The sequence below is a fragment of the Nerophis lumbriciformis genome, linkage group LG15 (assembly GCF_033978685.3).
Source record: "Nerophis lumbriciformis linkage group LG15, RoL_Nlum_v2.1, whole genome shotgun sequence".
Lineage (NCBI taxonomy): Eukaryota > Metazoa > Chordata > Actinopteri > Syngnathiformes > Syngnathidae > Nerophis > Nerophis lumbriciformis.
Window position 1 is genome coordinate 32891886 of NC_084562.2, and position 19123 is coordinate 32911008.

The 19123-nt window shown below is 44.8% G+C and overlaps 1 protein-coding gene across 3 annotated transcripts in view; it reads left to right on the plus strand.

The window, feature by feature from the left end:
- The window catches only part of serinc4 (serine incorporator 4), a 167730-nt gene that overhangs the window by 26763 nt on the left and 121844 nt on the right, over positions 1–19123 (plus strand). The window contains exon 1 of one of the 3 annotated variants that reach the window (XM_061975085.1): positions 6372–6935. The exons of 1 other annotated variant lie outside the window; for it this stretch is intronic. In XM_061975085.1, coding sequence (XP_061831069.1) covers positions 6816–6935 — 120 coding nt within the window. In that variant the 5' untranslated portion in view covers positions 6372–6815. Of the gene's footprint in view, positions 1–6371; positions 6936–19123 lie in introns of those variants that run through there. One more of the 3 variants, XM_061975083.1, reaches the window with a different exon arrangement.

Consider the following 19123-nt stretch of genomic DNA (forward strand, 5'->3'; position numbering starts at 1 on the left):
TCAATACACAAAATAATGCATTCTCCAAGAAGTTTTTCATTACATAGGATATACGTATGTTAGTGATATACAGGTAAAAGCCAGTAAATTAGAATATTTTGAAAAACTTGATTTATTTCAGTAATTGCATTCAAAAGGTGTAACTTGTACATTATATTTATTCATTGCACACAGACTGATGCATTCAAATGTTTATTTCATTTAATTTTGATGATTTGAAGTGGCAACAAATGAAAATCCAAAATTCCGTGTGTCACAAAATTAGAATATTGTGTAAGGCTAATACAAAAAAGGGATTTTTAGAAATGTTGGCCAACTGAAAAGTATGAAAATGAAAAATATGAGCATGTACAATACTCAATACTTGGTTGGAGCTCCTTTTGCCTCAATTACTGCGTTAATGCGGCGTGGCATGGAGTCGATGAGTTTCTGGCACTGCTCAGGTGTTATGAGAGCCCAGGTTGCTCTGATAGTGGCCTTCAACTCTTCTGCGTTTTTGGGTCTGGCATTCTGCATCTTCCTTTTCACAATACCCCACAGATTTTCTATGGGGCTAAGGTCAGGGGAGTTGGCGGGCCAATTTAGAACAGAAATGCCATGGTCCGTAAACCAGGCACGGGTAGATTTTGCGCTGTGTGCAGGCGCCAAGTCCTGTTGGAACTTGAAATCTCCATCTCCATAGAGCAGGTCAGCAGCAGGAAGCATGAAGTGCTCTAAAACTTGCTGGTAGACGGCTGCGTTGACCCTGGATCTCAGGAAACAGAGTGGACCGACACCAGCAGATGACATGGCACCCCAAACCATCACTGATGGTGGAAACTTTACACTAGACTTCAGGCAACGTGGATCCTGTGCCTCTCCTGTCTTCCTCCAGACTCGGGGACCTCGATTTCCAAAGGAAATGCAAAATTTGCATGGTTGGGTGATGGTTTGGGGTGCCATGTCATCTGCTGGTGTCGGTCCACTCTGTTTCCTGAGATCCAGGGTCAACGCAGCCGTCTACCAGCAAGTTTTAGAGCACTTCATGCTTCCTGCTGCTGACCTGCTCTATGGAGATGGAGATTTCAAGTTCCAACAGGACTTGGCGCCTGCACACAGCGCAAAATCTACCCGTGCCTGGTTTACGGACCATGGTATTTCTGTTCTAAATTGGCCCGCCAACTCCCCTGATCTTAGCCCCATAGAAAATCTGTGGGGTATTGTGAAAAGGAAGATGCAGAATGCCAGACCCAAAAACGCAGAAGAGTTGAAGGCCACTATCAGAGCAACCTGGGCTCTCATAACACCTGAGCAGTGCCAGAAACTTATCGACTCCATGCCACGCCGCATTAACGCAGTAATTGAGGCAAAAGGAGCTCCAACCAAGTATTGAGTATTGTACATGCTCATATTTTTCATTTTCATACTTTTCAGTTGGCCAACATTTCTAAAAATCCCTTTTTTGTATTAGCCTTAAGTAATATTCTAATTTTGTGACACACGGAATTTTGGATTTTCATTTGTTGCCACTTCAAATCATCAAAATTAAATGAAATAAACATTTGAATGCATCAGTCTGTGTGCAATGAATAAATATAATGTACAAGTTACACCTTTTGAATGCAATTACTGAAATAAATCAAGTTTTTCAAAATATTCTAATTTACTGGCTTTTACCTGTATATTCTATGTGGAAACATATTTTTATTAATATTAAATGACAAAAAAAATACATAGTTTGAATTTGTTTTAATCAGCCTCTTGTGTCATCCAGCAGCTATTAAACTATAAAAGGATGTTGCTGAATAGACGATATGTCTATTATTTTTTATTTCTGATTGTCCAAATATGTTGAGATACACACGTAGGATGGAGGATTATATGTCCATTGTGTGTCTTTGCAGCGCGAGCACTCCTCTCTCACAGCCCTTTAAGCATCCTTTTCGAACGTGCAAAATAAAACACAAAATAGTGCTCCCAAAACGGTGATGAGTGTTGATGAATCCCATTGCGCGTGCAGTATAATATGATTGCATTTTCTCCTTCAAGTATTTGATGATCAGCATATATTCTTAGTATTAATGAAGACAGAGACACAAAATGGCTCACTTAACAGAGGCAATCCACTTTGCACACATTTAGTATGTCAAGTTTCCACGTGTTTTAGTACCCGCAAACTGTTAGTAAATCATGCTCTAACGCGTCTAATTGTCATATTTGGACGTGTGCGATATCGCCGTGTAAAATTGCTGATGCTAAATGCTAGGGCGTATAGGGGATTTTTATTTGTATTAGCATCGAGCTAGCACATGTTCTGGTTCCAGCGGTGTCATACTCCATTTCATAGAGGGCCACATTGCAGTTATGGCTGCACTTGGGGGGCCACTTGTTATATATATATATACATATATATATATATTCATATATACTCATAGATATATATGAATATAAATGTATAATTTGTTGCCTGTGCATTTTAGTATTACTTGTATATATATTTTTTATGTACAGTGTAAACATAAATATGTATACTTTATGGAAAGTCAGCTCAGTGGCCAGGACTTTCCACACGACGTCTGGTGGTTTGTAATACTAATGAAATAATAATGGATTCGATTTATATAGCGCCTTTCTATTAGATACTGAAAGCGCTCACAGAGAAGCGAGAACCCATCATTCATTCACTCCACAGTCACACCTGGTGGTGGTAAACTACATTTGTAGCCGCACCTGCCTCTGGGGTAGATTGACGGAAGCGTGGCCCCTTGTACAACATATTATTATGAAAGGAAACATTTTATTTTGGCGACTGACGAGACAGTTTTTTTTACCATACAATGAAAAAGTCATTTTCACAGTGTACAATTTGATGGAACTTCAAATGAAGCAGGTATTTACATGTTAATTTTATTTTATAATTTTTTTTCTCGCAATGTATGATAATTTAATATTTGTTGTATTGTTAGGCATTAAAGGCCTACTGAAATGCGATTTTCTTATTTAAACGGGGATAGCAGGTCCATTCTATGTGTCATACTTGATCATTTTGCGATATTGCCATATTTTTGCTGAAAGGATTTAGTAGAGAACATCGACGATAAATTTGCAACTTTTGGTCGCTGATAAAAAAGCCTTGCCTGTACCGGAAGTAGCAGACGAGTAGCGTGACGTCACAGGTTGTGGAGCTCCTCACATCTGCACATTGTTAACAATCATGGCCACCAGCAGCGAGAGCGTTTCGGACCGAGAAAGTGACGATTTCCCCATTAATTTGAGCGAGGATGAAAGATTCGTGGATGAGGAAAGTGAGAGTGAAGGACTAGAGGGCAGTGGGAGCGATTCAGATAGGGAAGATGCTGTGAGAGGCGGGTGGGACCTGATATTCAGCTGGGAATGACTAAAACAGTAAATAAACACAAGACATATATATACTCTATTAGCCGCAACACAACCAGGCTTATATTTAATATGCCACAAATTAATCCCGCATAACAAACACCAACCCCCCTCCTGTCCATATAACCCGCCAATACAACTCAAACACCTGCACAACACACTCAATCCCACAGCCCAAAGTACCGTTCACCTCCCCAAAGTTCATACAGCACATATATTTCCCCAAAGCCCCCAAAGTTACGTATGTGACATGCACATAGCGGCACGCACGTACGGGCAAGCGATCAAATGTTTGGAAGCCGCAGCTGCATGCGTACTCACGGTACCACGCATCCAACTCAAAGTCCTCCTGGTAAGAGTCTCTGTTGTCCCAGTTCTCCACAGGCCAATGGTAAAGCTTGACTGTCATCTTTCAGGAATGTAAACAATGAAACACCGGCTGTGTTTGTGTTGCTGCAGCCGGCCGCAATACACTGCTTCCCACCTACAGCTTTCTTATTTGCTGTCTTCATTGTTCATTGAACAAATTGCAAAAGATTCACCAACACAGATGTCCAGAATACTGTGGAATTTTGCGATGAAAACAGACGACTTAATAGCTGGCCACCATGCTGTCCCGAAATGTCCTCTGCAATCCGTGACGTCACGCGCAGGCGTCATCATACCGAGACGTTTTCAGCAGGATACTTCGGCGCGAAATTTAAAATTGCACTTTAGTAAGCTAACCCGGCCGTATTGGCATGTGTTGCAATGTTAAGATTTCATCATTGATATATACAGGTAAAAGCCAGTAAATTAGAATATTTTGAAAAACTTGATTTATTTCAGTAATTGCATTCAAAAGGTGTAACTTGTACATTATATTTATTCATTGCACACAGACTGATGCATTCAAATGTTTATTTCATTTAATTTTGATGATTTGAAGTGGCAACAAATGAAAATCCAAAATTCCGTGTGTCACAAAATTAGAATATTACTTAAGGCTAATACAAAAAAGGGATTTTTAGAAATGTTGGCCAACTGAAAAGTATGAAAATGAAAAGTATGAGCATGTACAATACTCAATACTTGGTTGGAGCTCCTTTTGCCTCAATTACTGCGTTAATGCGGCGTGGCATGGAGTCGATGAGTTTCTGGCACTGCTCAGGTGTTATGAGAGCCCAGGTTGCTCTGATAGTGGCCTTCAACTCTTCTGCGTTTTTGGGTCTGGCATTCTGCATCTTCCTTTTCACAATACCCCACAGATTTTCTATGGGGCTAAGGTCAGGGGAGTTGGCGGGCCAATTTAGAACAGAAATACCATGGTCCGTAAACCAGGCACGGGTAGATTTTGCGCTGTGTGCAGGCGCCAAGTCCTGTTGGAACTTGAAATCTCCATCTCCATAGAGCAGGTCAGCAGCAGGAAGCATGAAGTGCTCTAAAACTTGCTGGTAGACGGCTGCGTTGACCCTGGATCTCAGGAAACAGAGTGGACCGACACCAGCAGATGACATGGCACCCCAAACCATCACTGATGGTGGAAACTTTACACTAGACTTCAGGCAACGTGGATCCTGTGCCTCTCCTGTCTTCCTCCAGACTCTGGGACCTCGATTTCCAAAGGAAATGCAAAATTTGCATGGTTGGGTGATGGTTTGGGGTGCCATGTCATCTGCTGGTGTCGGTCCACTCTGTTTCCTGAGATCCAGGGTCAACGCAGCCGTCTACCAGCAAGTTTTAGAGCACTTCATGCTTCCTGCTGCTGACCTGCTCTATGGAGATGGAGATTTCAAGTTCCAACAGGACTTGGCGCCTGCACACAGCGCAAAATCTACCCGTGCCTGGTTTACGGACCATGGTATTTCTGTTCTAAATTGGCCCGCCAACTCCCCTGACCTTAGCCCCATAGAAAATCTGTGGGGTATTGTGGAAAGGAAGATGCAGAATGCCAGACCCAAAAACGCAGAAGAGTTGAAGGCCACTATCAGAGCAACCTGGGCTCTCATAACACCTGAGCAGTGCCAGAAACTCATCGACTCCATGCCACGCCGCATTAACGCAGTAATTGAGGCAAAAGGAGCTCCAACCAAGTATTGAGTATTGTACATGCTCATATTTTTCATTTTCATACTTTTCAGTTGGCCAACATTTCTAAAAATCCCTTTTTTGTATTAGCCTTAAGTAATATTCTAATTTTGTGACACACGGAATTTTGGATTTTCATTTGTTGCCACTTCAAATCATCAAAATTAAATGAAATAAACATTTGAATGCATCAGTCTGTGTGCAATGAATAAATATAATGTACAAGTTACACCTTTTGAATGCAATTACTGAAATAAATCAAGTTTTTCAAAATATTCTAATTTACTGGCTTTTACCTGTAAACTATCAGACTGCGTGGTCGGTAGTCGTGGGTTTCAGTAGGCCTTTAAAGTTTAAAATATATGCAATTGCATGCAGTACATGTATTTCTTCTGTAAATATGAAATGAATGAATACATTTAATAAGAAAAGATGAAGTACTTTATTGACATATTATTTTCAGGATTTCGCGGGCCACATAAAACGATGCGTTGGGCCAGATCTGGGCCCCCCCAGGCCTTGAGTTTGACACCTGTGCCTTAAGAGAAACACTCTAAGAAAGAAAATAAAAGCACACTTAACCAAGAGATGTTTAACATCAATGAAAGAAAAACAGCACATAAATAATTTCAACAAACTATGACTCTAAAAGTAAGACTGTAAATATTCCACCAAGTTAGTGGACCTGCAAGATTACATCAGAATAGAAGACATGCGAACAGGCCGAAGCATGTGGGGAAGGGGGAAGGAAATCACACCTAAATGCAGTATTGTACGAACGGCATTGTGTGCATTCACTCTTAGTCAGGTTGTTGATTACCGAAATTTGATTTGGACAAAAAGCGAAGTCTTCCCGGTCCACTTGTTGTGTTGGTGGGGAGGTGGAGCCTGGGGGAAGGGAAGCAAGGGACAGATGGGACGGACACATGGCGCTGGTCGGCCTCCTCTCCTCACCCCCTCCCCTCGCAGACTCTGCCTAATCTGAGCGGGTAGAACAGGGTGAAAGGATGGGGGAGGGCACCGGGCATCCGCCAGCACCTCTCCCTCTTTTTTGGCAGCACCCACCAGAGCCACAGATCCAATGCATGCTGGATGTGGGAAAAAAAGGAGGACTTCTTTCCTGAGTGAGTTGAAGTAGCGCTCATGCTGAGGTTTTCACTCGCAGGGATTCTAGCCCAACTAGATTCATTGCTAATCCAGCATAAGAAGAGCGTAGGCACAAATTGCTGCCGGACTGAGCGGCATGCGCTTGTTTTTTTGTTTTGTTTTGCCATCAAGAGACTCAGGCCTGGTACTACCGCAGGCCTCTTTCAGGATGTGACAGCGCCACCTTTGGAGGCATTCTGAGACACATTGTTTGAGGCTGGAAATTCATGGCCAAATGTAGAGTTGCAGTGGCCGACCAGAAGCAGCTCACAGGCACAATGTCGGCCAACCAGGGCATGAACCGCCGTGGCGTCTACAACTACTTCCTCAACATGGTGGCCTATCAGGTAAGAGCTGGCGAAAGGCAGCAAATGTAGCTTTTTAAGTTTCAACAAGTTCTAGAATGTGACTGGTTGAGAAAGTCAGCATCTATATTAGATTTGCTATATTAGATTGAGCAAAAAGGGCAGCACGGTGAAACAGGGGTCAGTGAATGTGCCTCATAATAAAGGTCCTGAGTTCAATCCCGGGCTCGGGATCTTTCTGTGTGGAGTTTGCATGTTCTCCCCGTGACTGCGTGGGTTCCCTCCAGGTACTCCGGCTTCCTCCCACCTCCAAAGACATGCACCTGATTGGCAACGCTAAATTGGCCCTAGTGTGTGAATGTTGTCTGTCTATCTGTGTTGGCCCTGCGACGAGCTGGCGACTTGTCCAGGGTGTACCCCCCCTTCCGCCCGAATGCAGCTGAGACAGGCTCCAGCATCCCCCGCGACCCCGATAGGTACAAGCGGTAGAAAATGGATGGATGCTGTTGTTGTTTGACACAAATTACGTTCTTAATTGGGGGACACTTGAAAACATTCAAGTGTCCCCCAATTAAGAACGTAATTTGTTCTAGCTTGCCATGCTAATGGCCAGAAACTTCCACCCATGGTGATATTCAAAAGGAAGACCTTGCCAAAAGAGACCTTTCCAGCCGGCGTCATCATAAAAGCTAACTCGAAGGGATGGATGGATGAAGAAAAGATGAGGGGTGTAACCAGTGGCGGGCCGTGCGTTTCCCACCTAGGCCTTCTGTGATGCCCTTTGTCCAATAATTACCGTATTTTCCGCACCATAAGCCGCCCTGGGTTATAAGCCGCGCCTTCAATGAACGGCATATTTCAAAACTTTGTCCACCTATAAGCCGCCCCGTGTTATAAGCCGCATCGAACTGCGCTAAAGGAATGTCAAAAAAACAGTCAGATAGGTCAGTCAAACTTTAATAATATATTAAAAACCAGCGTGATGTGGGCGCGCATGGAGTCGTATATCAACATGGACGGAGCTGCGTGAAAAAAGCCACCCGGCCTCTTCGCGTAAACTTACCTTAACCACTCGCTCATCGTTTCTTCATCCATCCATCCCTTCGAGTTAGCTTTTATGATGACGCCGGCTGGAAAGGTCTCTTTTGGCAAGGTCTTCCTTTTGAATATCACCATGGGTGGAAGTTTCTGGCCATTAGCATGGCAAGCTAGAACCACAGTGAAGGATGACTTCTCATTCCCTGTGGTGCGAATATTCACCGTACGTGCTCCCGTTGTATCCACAGTGCGGTTCACAGGAATATCAAAAGTCAGTGGAACCTCGTCCATGTTGATAATGTTCTCTGGCCGGATCTTTTTTTCAGCTATCTTGTTTTTACAATATGCACGGAAAGTAGCCAGCTTTTCTTGAAAGTCTTTAGGCAGTTGCTGTGAAATAGTAGTCCGTGTGCGGATGGATAGATTGCGTCTTTTCATGAACCGGAAACCTGTCGCTTAGTAGGAGCCATTTTGTGGTCTTTACAGATGTAAACACACAAAGGAAATGAAACGTAATATCCGCGCGCTTCTTCTTCTTCTACGGGGGCGGGTGGTTGCTTACAGTAGAAGAAGAAGCGCTTCCTCTTCTATGGGGGCGGGTGCTTACCTTGGCGGTTGCTTGCGTAGAAGAAGAAGCACTTCCTCTTCTACGGGGAAAAAAGATGGCGGCTGTTTACCGTAGTTGCGAGACCGAAACTTTATGAAAATGAATCTTAATATTAATCCATATATAAAGCGCACCGGGTTATAAGCCGCACTGTCAGCTTTTGAGTAAATTTGTGGTTTTTAGGTGCGGCTAATAGTGCGGAAAATACGGTACCTCTCAAAATACCATAATTTATGTCACCACATGACCATTGCCAGAGAAATACTATACAGAAACACATTTACTGGGCATTGAATCACCACCAACAGTGTACAAAACGGGCTATTTGCTGGCGCATTTAATCAATCAATCAATGTTTATTTATATAGCCCTAAATCACAAGTGTCTCAAAGGGCTGCACAAGCCACAACGAAATCCTCTGTTCAGATCCCACATAAGGGCAAGGAAAAACTCACAACCCAGTGGGATGTCAATGAGAATGACTATGAGAAACCTTGGAGAGGACCGCAGATGTGGGTGACCCCCCCCCCCCCCCCCCCACCTCTAGGGGAGACCGGATGTAATGGACGTCGAGTGGGTCTAGCATAATATTGTGAGAGTCCAGTCCATAGTGGATCTAACATAATAGTGAGAGTCCAGTCCATAGTGGGCCATCAGGAGACAATTTAAAAAACAACCCGCATCAGCAATTAAAACATATCTTATGCGGTACTGTCAACATTTAAATTGCAAAAAACATATTAAACGTGAAAAAATAAAGAAATTAAAATATCTGAACTCACAATTTGTAGCACCCATTCGAGATTCCGGGGTTGGTCGACATGGTCTCACAACATGTAGTTTCTCTTTAAATATCCTTCTTGAAAATGGCCTTGTTAATATATATGTTGTCTTGTCTAATCATAAAAGATGCAGACGAGGCATGTTGGCTGACTTCTTAAAGTTTACTCCACAGCGCGCTCTTTAAAAACTTCCCGCTGCATGTCTACATTCAACAACCTACTGCGCATGCTCTTCACGACTGTGGCATGCTGGGTACTGGAGTTCTTAAGTTACCTAGCTCATAACATTACAATATATATCTGCCTTAGACCATCAAGAAGGCCTTACTGATTGGCTATCGCAACTGTCTGTCAAATGTTTGTGTCCGTTCACTTACAGCGCATAGACGCCTACTAGAGATGCGCGGTTTGCGGACACAACCGCGGAGTCCGCGGATTATCCGCGGATCGGGCGGATGAAATTAAAAAAAAAGAAGATTTTATCCGCTCGCGGGTCGGGTCAGGCGGATTAATTAGATTTTTTTTTATTTTTTTTTTTTTGCGGGTGGCAGTTAAACCAATTGGGAAATATATATACATAGTTAAATGTTGTTACCCACATACGAAAAACGAGCAGGCACCTGCAGCATATGCCACAACAGAAGAAAAAAAAAAAAGAGATGGACACTTTTACGGAGCGGAGAAGGGACGCCTCGCCGGGGTCCGGGACCGAGGCCCCTTCCCCCGAGAGGGCCCCACCGGGAGCCGTAGCTGAGGCGATCCGCGAGAAGGGCCCGACGCACGTCCAGGGTCACTACCGCGCCCACCGCACCGACACCCCGCCTCGTCCGCTTTCGCCGCGGCCGGCGTCACGCGCAGCAGGTAAGCAGCTTACCTGCCCGCCACCCCCGTGGCCGGGGGCTCGTAACATGGGTCACTCCGCGCGCTCCGCCCGTGCAGCTTACCTGCTTGCCACCCCTGTTGCCGGGGGCGCGTAACAGGGGTCACTCCGCGCGCAGTGCGCTCACGAAAGGGGTGGGGCTCATCCTGGTTGATATAGAGAGCAGGACGGTGGCCATGGAATTTCATTTAAGGTTTGTGATAAACCATCAAACTCATTCGTTAAAAGGACTCTATAGTAATATAAAGCGAATTTTTCTGGACATTATCGTGCAAGAAAAGTTTATTTTTGGGATCGCGATCACCGCGTAATGATTTTTAAAGGTTGCATTACATTATTAACTGTCCCATGTGATCAGCCAGTGCGATTGGAAGTCCATGCTCAATTATTGCCTCCGTAAATAAAACTTCGGCATTTATCACATCCAAAGAATCTGTTTGGGCGACGAAAAACGTTGAAAGTTTTCCACTTGTATCGCTAGCAACGGCATTAGACTTGTGTTTTTTTGTCCCAACGTGGTCTTTTACATCGCTAATTCCTCCGTGTCCGATCGAAAAATCTTGTCTGCACAAGGTGCAATTCGCGTAGTTTTCACCCTTTTTTTTTTTTTTTTATTAATATTAGATATATAACAACGGGCGGATGGCGGGCGGGTGCAGTTCTGATCAAACGTTACATCGGCTGGATGGCGGATGGTTGACGACTTTCTGACGCGGTTGCGGATGAAATAAATTACCTATCCGCGCATCTCTAACGCCTACATTGTTGATTCTGAAGACTTCGGGCAGATTTGGTACAGCATGGCAACATAAGCTAGCTGAATTCTGAATGGATAAAAACTCTATAACCTAAAAACAACAGCGCTGGAAGGAGCATAATATGACATGAAGAGAAAATGAATACTTTTAGATATTTAGGGAAAGTAAATTAAAAATGACTTTTATCTTTAATTATGATCATGATTTCTGGTTATGTTAGGCCACCAGAGAAGGCCTTGCTGGCCCTGACGGCACACCACTGGGTGTAACAGTGTGTCACAATCAGTGTTTGGTACGTAAGAAAAAAACAAAATGCAAAACATTGTATCCTTTAGCCCATGTGTGAAAAGATATTTTTTTAATTACATATGAAAAATGTCAAACTACTTGTTGCAGCCACATTTCCTGGTGATGGCTGAGAGGCGGAGGTGGGATCCAAAATTTAATTACACACTTACTCTGGAGTACATTTGAAGTGCATTCAATATGTTATGAATGGTACATAATACAGTGTTATGGTAGAAAATGAATCGTGTATATGGCATATGAAAAGCCATTCATCCATCCATTTTTCACCGCTTGTCCCTTTAGGGGTCACGAGTGTGGCCGGAGCCTATCCCAGCTGCATTTGGGCGTAAGGCGGGGTTCACCCTGGACAAGTCGTCACCTCGTTGCTGGGCCAACACAGATAGACAGACAACATTCAAACAATAGGGCCAATTTAGTGCTGCCAATCAACCTATCCCCAGGTGCATGTTTTTGGAGGTGGGAGGAAGCCGGAGTGCCCGGAGGGAACCCACGCAGTCACGGGGGGAAGATGCAAACTCCACACATAAAGATCTTGAGCCTGGGGATCAAACCCAGGACCTTCTTATTATGAGGCACCAGCACTAACCCATGTATCGCATATGAAAAGCGGTAAATAAAAATACGGCATCAAACCTGGCCTCTCTCCTTTTTCCTATTTCCTCCATTTGACACCGGTCCTTAAATACTTCCTGTCTGGTGAATAACACGGCCACACCCCTGCCCATTTGACCAGTAACACCCTCGCGCCAGCAGACACACCCTCATACACACGTTACTCCTAAAATCCCTAATTCTGTCTCCTACACTACTCAAAAATTACATCCATCCATCCATCTTCTTCCGCTTATCCGAGGTCGGGTCGCGGGGGCAGCAGACTAAGCAGGGAAGCCCAGACTTCCCTCTCCCCAGCCACTTCGTCCAGCTCCTCCCGGGGGATCCCGAGGCGTTCCCAGGCCAGCCGGGAGACATAGTCTTCCCAACGTGTCCTGGGTCTTCCTCGTGGCCTCCTACCGGTCGGACATGCCCTAAACACCTCCTTAGGGAGGCGCTCGGGTGGCATCCTGACCAGATGCCCGAACCACCTCATCTGGCTCCTCTCGATGTGGAGGAGCAGCGGCTTTACTTTGAGCTCCCCCCGGATGACAGAGCTTCTCACCCTATCTCTAAGGGAGAGCCCCGCCACCCGGCGGAGGAAACTCATTTCGGCCGCTTGTACCCGTGATCTTGTTCTTTCGGTCATAACCCAAAGCTCATGACCATAGGTGAGGATGGGAACGTAGATCGACCGGTAAATTGAGAGCTTTGCCTTCCGGCTCAGCTCCTTCTTCACCACAACGGATCGATACAGCGTCCGCATTACTGAAGACGCCGCACCGATCCGCCTGTCGATCTCACGATCCACTCTTCCCTCACTCGTGAACAAGACTCCGAGGTACTTGAACTCCTCCACTTGGGGCAAGATCTCCTCCCCAACCCGGAGATGGCACTCCACCCTTTTTCCTTTTTCAAAAATTACAATACTCAAATAAAAAGTGAAAATGTTGATAGAGTGGTAAGTCGGATTTTTGCAAAACCCCACTTTTCGAATGGGTTACTTTTCAAAAGTTTGCCCTGTTCTCGGTTATCGTACGTCCAAACATTGCGCGTAACAAAATAGTCAGGATTTGAAGGAGTCCAGTGTCGCAAACAGTCCCACAAGTTGGTGAGTAAATTTGCCCGCGTGGGGCCAAAAAAAGTTGCAAGTGCCAGCACTTTGACAAAGAATGCATTCACTGCAAAGTATGAGGAGGGTTCTCTGATTCCCTCCTCCCTCTCCGTTCATGGCGGTCTTCAACACAAGAGTCTAAAAAAAAGAAAAAGTGATGTTAAATCTTTTTCTATTTTATTCATGATTAACATGCATTTCACATGCATGTAAAACTATACTTAAAGGAGCCATGTGTAAGAATGTGGCCAGACATGGTACTGCAATCACGGTCAAAATTCTGTAGTCCCCTTCCCCTCTCCCTGACTGAGGTTGCCAGATACGCAGCTCGATATAACCAGAACATTTTACACAGAAATTGGGCTATTTTCAGGAAGAAGTACATCACAACAAATGGCAATCATATGGTTATTGTCAGTACTATCAGAAAACAAGGACTAAAATGAACTACAACCAACGCTAGCAATGGTTGTACTGGTGAAAATAAGTAGAGCATGCCTAAAATTAAAAATGAGACATTTTACCAAGGTATGCCTATAGGCTACTGTTTCAAATGTTTCACATTGCCATATAACTTGGTACATGTAGTCCACAATTTGCAAACACGAATGAGGAATTCTTCTATCATGTGATTTGGCTGTCTCCATACGTTTCACATTGCCACGACAGCCGTGCTAATGTTCGAACCCATTTTTCTCAGCGTATCAGCATATTGAGAACGATGTAGGTACTGACACTCCCCATATCCATGTCGGTTTTATTTGTTGAAAATATATTTTGCCCTGTCAGTTCGATTACACATCCACATACAGGCTAGCGGGCATATATTTCCCCGTACGTATGCTCCCATTGCCCGGACTAGCATGCTAAGCATTTGTTGCACGAACATACTAACTTTGTTAGACAATATCATAGACTGTATTGGACAATGTAGTTTACATATGAAATGTCCATTTCCATTTATTACAAGTAATAAGAAAACGTTAATGCCTTACTTACCTATCAAGGAGGAAATTAGCAAATTTGGCGTCAGATTAAATAATCTTCTCCGCCTTCAATCGTCTCCATCTTTCAAAGGCACCCCCTGATACAAATCCTCGTTTTGTTCCTGGCTTTCTCATGAATAAGTTGAGAATCGTAGCGACGCCTTTTAGATTTACTAAGGGCTGACATGTTTAGTAACTTTACCAGTGGCAGTAGTCAGGCAAAGATGGCGGTCCGTTTGTAATTGGGCAAACGGTGGAGGGCGGGACACCGAAATAAAAACTTTAACAATATTTCGGGGCTGTAAATCTAATTTTGAAATGAGCTTATCCCGGCTGAACTACTGTTATCAGTTATAGAGGTATTTGAAAAGAACATGGTTTATTAATGCCTTTTGACATATCAGGGCCATTTAATGATGACTTGACATGAAATTATTACATATGGCTCCTTCGCCGGATAGTCGAACCTCGGATTCAGGAGGAACAGTGTGGTTTTCGTCCTGGTCGTGGAACTGTGGACCAGCTCTATACTCTCGGCAGGGTCCTTGAGGGTGCATGGGAGTTTGCCCAACCAGTCTACATGTGCTTTGTGGACTTGGAGAAGGCATTCGACCGTGTCCCTCGGGAAGTCCTGTGGGGAGTGCTCAGAGAGTATGGGGTTTCGGACTGTCTGATTGTGGCGGTCCGCTCCCTGTATGATCAGTGTCAGAGCTTGGTTCGCATTGCCGGCAGTAAGTCGGACACGTTTCCGGTGAGGGTTGGACTCCGCCAAGGCTGCCCTTTGTCACCGATTCTGTTCATAACTTTTATGGACAGAATTTCTAGGCGCAGTCAAGGCGTTGAGGGGATCCGGTTTGGTGGCTGCAGGATTAGGTCTCTGCTTTTTGCAGATGATTTGGTCCTGATGGCTTCATCTGGCCAGGATCTTCAGCTCTCACTGGATCGGTTCGCAGCTGAGTGTGAAGCGACTGGGATGAGAATCAGCACCTCCAAGTCCGAGTCCATGGTTCTCGCCCGGAAAAGGGTGGAGTGCCATCTCCGGGTTGGGGAGGAGATCTTGCCCCAAGTGGAGGAGTTCAAGTACCTCGGAGTCTTGTTCACGAGTGAGGGAAGAGTGGATCGTGAGATCGACAGGCGGATCGGTGCGGCGTCTTCAGTAATGCGGACGCTGTATCGATCCGTTGTGGTGAAGAAGGAGCTGAGCCGGAAGGCAAAGCTCTCAATTTACCGGTCGATCTACGTTCCCATCCTCACCTATGGTCATGAGCTTTGGGTTATGACCGAAAGGACAAGATCACGGGTACAAGCGGCCGAAATTAGTTTCCTCCGCCGGGTGGTGGGGCTCTCCCTTAGAGATAGGGTGAGAAGCTCTGTCATCTGGGGGGAGCTCAAAGTAAAGCCGCTGCTCCTCCACATCGAGAGGAGCCAGATGAGGTGGTTCGGGCATCTGGTCAGGATGCCACCCGAGCGCCTCCCTAAGGAGGTGTTTAGGGCATGTCCGACCGGTAGGAGGCCACGAGGAAGACCCAGGACACGTTGGGAAGACTATCTCTCCCGGCTGGCCTGGGAACGCCTCGGGATCCCCCGGGAGGAGCTGGACGAAGTGGCTGGGGAGAGGGAAGTCTGGGCTTCCCTGCTTAGGCTGCTGCCCCCGCGACCCGACCTCGGATAAGCGGAGGAAGATGGATGGATGGATGGATGGGCTCCTTTAATCTCCTTAAAATGTTTTTAGGTGTCTGGAATGCCTTCAATGGATTTTATTTTTTCCTTAGGGTAAAAGTACTTTGGTTTTTGTACAATTCAGTTTTCAGTTTTTTCTATCCGTCTGTCTGTCTATCTGTCCGTCCGTCTTTCTGTCCACTATAAATGTATACAGATGATGCACTGCTGAGGTGTGATATAGTCAGGTGCAAGATACAGTTAGATAAACGTATGCTGAATTCAACCGTAAACATTTTTTTTGTATTTGACCCAATTTAATTTCTTTGAATGTCAAAAGAATCAATCAACAATGATCAGAACTCCGCTTCTGTTCGTCCCTCCCTTCAGTGATAAGGTACTGGATTATCTTCTCGGCCTTATCCATTAGATTATGAGCGTGTAACATGCATGTGCAGTCCAGGTCATGCTACATAACAGTGTCGTGCACTGAGGTTCAGGCCGGGTGAGGCTGACAAACCGAAACAGACTGGTGCCGTACACAGAGTGAGTGTACTGAATGCAGTGCACTGAAAGTCTAGGCTTGCCTGCACACTAAAGCAGAGAAGAAAGACTTGCTGCAGCTTCTCAGGTTTCTGCCCTGTATATAACAAAATGCGCTCAGGACTAAATGCCATACATTTGAGAAAATACCAAGCTGCACAATGAGTACTACTGATAGCCATAACTACCACTGAGGTAGTTAGAAGTTAGAAGAAAATGAAATGACTGACTGCAAATGAAGTGTTCTGGCGCAAATACCGATAAACGCCATTCCGCCGATTTTGAGCTGTGAGTACCACTCAATAGTTTACAGTAAACCATTCTCTACCAGGCATCCATCCATCCATTTTCTACCGCTTGTCCCTTTTGGGGTTGCGGGGGGTGCTGGAGCCTATCTCAGCTGCATTCGAGCGGAAGGCGGGGTACACCCTGGACAAGTCGCCACCTCATCGCAGGGCCAACACAGATAGACAACATTCACACTCACATTCACACACTAGGGCCAATTTAGTGTTGCCAATCAACCTATCCCCAGGTGCATGTTTTTGGAGGTGGGAGGAAGCCGGAGTACCCGGAGGGAACCCACGCAGTCATGGGGAGGACATGTGGCCTAGTGGTTAGAGTGTCCGCCCTGAGATCGGTAGGTTGTGAGTTCAAACCCCGGCCGAGTCATACCAAAGACTATAAAAAAAATGGGACCCATTACCTCCCTGCTTGGCACTCAGCATTAAGGGTTGGAATTGGGGGTTAAATCACCAAAATGATTCCTGGGCGCGGCCACCGCTGCTGCCCACTGCTCCCCTCACCTCCCAGGGGGTGATCAAGGGTGATGGGTCAAATGCAGAGAATAATCTCGCCACACCTAGTGTGTGTGTGACAATCATTGGTACTTTAACTTTAACTTTAACTTTAAACTCCACACAGAAAGATCCCGAGCCCAGGATTGAACTCAGGACTACTCAGGACCTTCGTATTGTGAGGCACATGCACCCCTGTTCCACCGTGCTGCCTTCTCTAGTCAAATAAAATAAAATTTTCCGCAATACCAATTTATCTTTCGCATTTCACTGTTGAATATTTGTTTTCTGCAATGAGGTGGCGACTTAAGTCTAAGGTGTAGCCTGCCTTCTGCCTGGGTGCAGCTGGGATGGATGGAAATTCCGTTTTACTTCAGAACGAGACAAACGACCTGGTGTTTTTGCAGCACAAACAGACAAATACATCACGACCAATCAGCGCATCAACATTTGATGTTATCATGCAACATCAGCGCTACAGTTTACTCGCTTTGTCTCTGTTTTGTTGTGATTGTAACTAAATTAAAGCATCAATAATGAACAGTGTTGGGACTAATGCGTTACAAAGTAGCGCGTTACTGTAACGCCGCTAGTTTCGGCGGTAACTAGTAATCTAACACGTTATTTTTTATATTCAGTATCTCAGTTACCGTTACCACATGATGCGTTACTGTGTTATTTTACGTTATTTTTTATGTAGTATCGGCTAGAAACAGAAGATCTGAGTGTTTTATTGGAGCGCTGCAGTGTCGTCGCTTCTGAATGTTCTTGTGTCACAAGCCGGAGGCGCGCTCTGTGTGTGTCTGGGTGTGGGTGTGGGTGTGGGGAGGGGAGAGGAGGGGAGGGCGTGTCTGTGTTTACTAACAACGGAGACGCAGCTCTCGACACTCGACTCGACATGGAGATATTCTCACTTCTTTTTTTTGTCGAGCACAAAGAAAATAACATTTTAGTTAAATGTAAGTTTTGGATCAAAACAACAATTGCCCAAACAACAATTCAAATAGAGATTCTGTCCTGATGAATCTGAGCGATAAGTGACCAAGAAAGTTGGACACATTGGGGTAGGAAAAATGCTGTCTATTGCAATTTTACATAATGTACAGGATACGTGTGCAGCCAATACTCTATCGAATGACGAACTGAATTGTTTGCTCTGCTGTCGTTGTCTTGTGATGCAGCCGTCAATGTAATGATGTCATAATGCAGCAGTCAGTGTAAACCCTGCACTCCCTGAGCAGGGATCACCCCAAAAATCCCATTTTTGTAAGACATTTGCATTTTTTCAAACTGAGACTATCATTTTGGTTGTTAGTTGTTGTTGTTGGTTGACTCAATGCAATGCAACCCACATCAGCAGAATGTGGATTGATTTACTCAAAACAAGAAAAATGAAGAAATCTGTTTTTGCGTCTGAACTCTACAAATATACTTTGTGTGAAACACTGTGTGCTCTGTACATCACTGTCCAGTAGCTCATCCTCTCAATCATACTGTACCATACAATACAACAGGGCTGTTCAACTACATAATGAAGAGGGCCGCAGTTTCAAGAGCCCAAGGGCTCAGGGGCCAGGCATCAAAGTTTCTTCAGAAAGTGCCTCCGCAGGATATATTCCTTTAAGACTGAAAATTGCAAATCAAACAGATTGGAATGTCACACTGCACTCTAAATAAATTAATTATTTAGCCCTCGGTACTCGTTTCCAGCATGTGCAGAGAGACAGATAGTTAACAGCATGACAAAACAGAAGCTCCAGAAGTTTTGTGGAGGATTAATGTTCTTTCTTTTACATTTTTAAAATTTCTTTACATTTAATGTAACATAAAATGAACATTACAACAAATTTAACATTCATTGTAGATTTTAATGAATACAATAGAAGGGTGGGGCTTCACGGTGGCAGAGGGGTTAGTGCATCTGCCTCACAATACGAAGGTCTTGAGTAGTCTTGGGTTCAATCCCGGGCTCGGGATCTTTCTGTGTGGAGTTTGCATGTTCTCCCCGTGACTGCGTGGGTTCCCTCCGGGTTCTCCGGCTTCCTCCCACCTCCAAAGACATGCACCTGGGGATAAGTTGATTGGCAACACTAAATTGGCCTTAGTGTGTGGATGTGAGTGTGAATGTTGTCTGTCTATCTGTGTTGGCCCTGCGATGAGGTGGCG